This window comes from Raphanus sativus, unplaced genomic scaffold (assembly GCF_000801105.2).
Source record: "Raphanus sativus cultivar WK10039 unplaced genomic scaffold, ASM80110v3 Scaffold5495, whole genome shotgun sequence".
Taxonomy (NCBI): domain Eukaryota; kingdom Viridiplantae; phylum Streptophyta; class Magnoliopsida; order Brassicales; family Brassicaceae; genus Raphanus; species Raphanus sativus.
This window is the reverse complement of record NW_026620794.1, coordinates 1-3,573: the sequence shown is the minus strand read 5'-3', so window position 1 is coordinate 3,573 and position 3,573 is coordinate 1. Positions and strand designations below refer to the sequence as shown.

Sequence of the window (3,573 nt, the reverse complement as noted above, 5' to 3'; positions counted from 1 at the left end):
AGCTAATAACATTTAGGGTTCGAATATGTTTTGTACTACCTTACAAGATCTATTCTGCTATTTTTTACATTTCAGACCGTGGATCGAATTTTGTTTTGTTTTGGTTGGATTTGGATTTCGGGTTACAGAGTTTATGCCTAGATCTACTTTAAATAAAGAAAAAATATTATATAATGTTTTACCGAAAATTATTTCGTTATTTGAAATCACGGATCAAAATCTAGGAAAGTGAGTGAAAGCAAATGCAAATCTAAAAAAAGAACTAGACCATCTATAAATCATCCAGAGCAAAGTGTTTCTATATTTACGTACCAATAAGAAAATGAACTCTCGAAACGTAACCATTTGGTTTAATAATCGAAATTCAGGAACTTGCGAAGGTGGAGCTGGGATCATTGTTTATGGGTTTGACTATCAACAACATCATTAGAATGTTGGCCGGAAAGAGATATTACGGCGATGGAACAGAGGACGACGATGAGTCAAAACACGTTAGGGACTTGATCGCCGAGGTGGTTACTACCGGCGGTGCAGGAAACGCTGCTGACTATTTTCCGATCCTTTGCTGGTTAACAGATTATGAGAAACGGGTCAAGAAATTAGGCGCTCGGGTTGACGAGTTTTTGCAAAGTATAGTGGATGAGAAACGTGCGGAGAAAGTAAAGGGTAAAATCATGATAGATCGGTTGCTTTCACAACAATAATAGATTAACAGTTAGCTAAGGTTATTTTTTGTTATTTAAGTGATTTTAATTTTTGATAGGTTATGATATTAGCCGGGACTGATACATCAGCAGCAACGTTAGAATGGGCCATGTCGAACTTGTTGAACCATCCAAATGTATTAAAAAAGGCAAAGACCGAGATCGACGAGAAAATCGGTTTAGACCGGTTAATAGAAGAACAAGACATTGTAAAACTTCCTTATCTCCAGAGCATAGTGTCAGAGAAGATTGCATGGTGGCAGGGTATGATGTCCCACGTGACACAATCTTATTGGTGGGAAGAACCAGAAAAGTTCAAGCCAGAGAGGTTTGAGAAAGAAGGGGAAGATAAAAAGTTGATGTCATTTGGGATAGGAAGACGAGCTTGTCCTGGATTAGGGCTAGCTCAGCGGCTAGTAACATTGGCTTTGGGTTCGTTGGTCCAGTGTTTCGAGTGGGAGAGAGCTGGGGAAGAATATGTGGACATGAGGGAAACTGAAAAAGGAATCACAATGCGCAGAGCTACATCGTTGGAAGTTATGTGTAGAGCTCGTCCCATTGTTGATAAGATTTTAGATGCTTCTAATTCTTGTTCATAAACTCCATCGTCATAATCTCGTCTCATTGTCCGAAGGCTCGTACATTCTCTAGAGCAAGACTCAGCCTTACTAGATTTTGTATAAAGGTTTTCAAAATGTTTGGTAGACGTCATTTAATAACGACAAATATATTGTGACACATGCAATGACGTCAAACCCATCACATGATAGTTCGCACGTGTCATGTGCATATGCTATGACCACATCACATGAGCTAATGATATCAGCAGCCCCCGTCTCCTACTCCCATTTTGATATAGTAGGCAGTGACGTAACCAAAAGGTCCAAAACTCTTATCTTTTACTCTTTTTTCACTTTCTTGCAAAAAGATAATTATGAATTATCCTCTTCAGTGCAACTAGTTGTTGTGAAAATATTATATTTTATTGCTCACTGTCACTATAAAACCTGCTTAAGCACTTGTGTTTTGTAATAAACTTAACAAATATAGAAAGCAAACTCAATAATGGAAACTTTCTACTTCATCCTATCTCTCCTCTTCCTCTTCTTTTCTTTGAAGCTCTTGTTGAGAACACGGAGGCGCAGACTAAACCTACCACCGAGTCCAACTCGACCATTTCCGGTTATCGGACATCTCCACCTCCTAAAACTGCCGCTACACCGTACGTTTCTCTCTCTCTCCAAATCACTAGGCGGCGCTTCCATTTTCTCCCTCCGCCTCGGCACACGTCTCGTTTTTGTGGTTTCTTCTCACTCAGTCGCGGAGGAATGCTTCACCAAGAACGACGTAGTTTTAGCTAACAGGCCGGAGTTTATCGTCGGAAAATACATCGGGTACAACTCAACCACCATGGTTGGTTCGGCTTATGGAGACAGCTGGCGCAACCTCCGTCGTATTGGCACTATTGAGATATTCTCGTCTCATAGACTCAATAGCTTCTTATCCATCCGTAAAGACGAGATCCGACGGCTGATATTATCCCTGTCTAAAAACCCTCAACAAGTATGTGCCATTCAATCTTAATCACGGTTTATAAAAAAAAATTATTTGCATTATATATTATAGATACTTTTGTAAACACGTAAACCCACCAAAGCGAATCTGGTCCAGTTGGTTGCGGTTATTTTATTTCCACTTGGGCTCAAGTGTTCGAAACACCTTTGGTACCTCCTCTGTCTCTCTCTCTCTCTCTTAGTTTATTCGGATCTAGCGTGACCTTGACAAATGAAGGTAATAATAATTACCTTTTTCTTTCTAAGAAAAAGAAACATGTCAAGATAAAATTTAGAAAAATCAACAAAATAACATTAACTAAAAAAAATAAATACGTTTTAAAAAAATTATGGGTTTAATGATAACATTTTAGATTTTAGTATTTAGGCAATAAAATTAGCCTTAGGGTTTAATTAGGATTTAGAATATAGGATAATTTAGTGTTTTTATTAATAAATAAATGCTACTTTGAGGATTTTTCTATATGAATGTTACTTTATTTTTATTTTTTGCTAAATGTTTGAATGTTACTTTTGTGACAAAAAATCAGAAAATACTATTTATGATATCTACCGTAAAATTTATCATATACTTTTTTGGTAATCAGGTTAAATAAATAAATAATATCAACAGTAATTAATAATATACTTACAACAGTCAATTAAAACTAAATGTAACCATTTGAATTTAACAAATGTACTTCAGGAATATGCCAAGGTGGAGATGGGACCATTGTTTATGAGCTTGACTATCAACAACATCCTTAGAATGGTGGCCGGAAAGAGATTCTACGGCGATGGAACAGAGGACGACGACGAGGCAAGTCACGTGAGGCAGTTGATCGCCGAGGTATCTGTGAGCAGCGGCGCTGGAAACGTGGCAGACTATTTCCCGATCCTTCGTTGGATGACGAGTTACGAGAAGCAAGTGAAAGAGCTAGCTGGTCGGGTCGACGGGTTCTTGCAGAGCCTGGTGGACGAGAAACGTGCGGAGAAAGTAAAGGGCAACACTATGATCGATCACTTGCTTTCTCTCCAAGAAACTCAGCCTGATTACTACACAGATGTTATCATCAAAGGAATCATAGTCGTAAGTAACAAGGAAGCAAACTAGTAACGTTTTGGTAAGGGTTTGTGTATTTTTATTTAACTACGTTCTAATTTGTATTAGGTTATGATAATTGCCGGGACTGATACATCAGGAGGAACGTTAGAATGGGCGATGGCCAACTTGTTGAACCATCCAGAAGTATTAAAAAGGGCAAGGACCGAGATCGATGAGCAGATCGGTTCAGACAGGTTGATAGAGGAACAAG

At 38.4% G+C, this 3,573-nt stretch overlaps 2 protein-coding genes across 2 annotated transcripts; both read left to right on the top strand.

The window, feature by feature from the left end:
- The first annotated feature begins 6 nt into the window (after positions 1 to 6).
- LOC130507734 (cytochrome P450 81D11-like) lies at positions 7 to 1,442 on the top strand. The gene is made up of 2 exons (XM_057002397.1): positions 7 to 666; positions 764 to 1,442. Exon 2 carries the CDS (start codon positions 767 to 769, stop codon positions 1,301 to 1,303), a length of 537 nt encoding a protein of 178 aa, XP_056858377.1. The 5' UTR covers positions 7 to 666; positions 764 to 766; the 3' UTR covers positions 1,304 to 1,442.
- A 242-nt stretch (positions 1,443 to 1,684) lies between these two features.
- LOC130507733 (cytochrome P450 81D11-like) lies at positions 1,685 to 3,569 on the top strand (the record flags this gene model as incomplete). The annotated part of the gene is made up of 3 exons (XM_057002396.1): positions 1,685 to 2,267; positions 2,964 to 3,347; positions 3,429 to 3,569. Coding segments are annotated over exons 1-3 (1,023 nt in total), but the record flags the coding sequence as incomplete, so codon positions are not given.
- Positions 3,570 to 3,573: the final 4 nt, after the last annotated feature.

Coding starts and splice junctions, on each gene's coding strand:
- LOC130507734 (XM_057002397.1), top strand. CDS start 767: ATGATATTAGCCGGGACTGATACATCAGCAGCAACGTTAGAATGGGCC.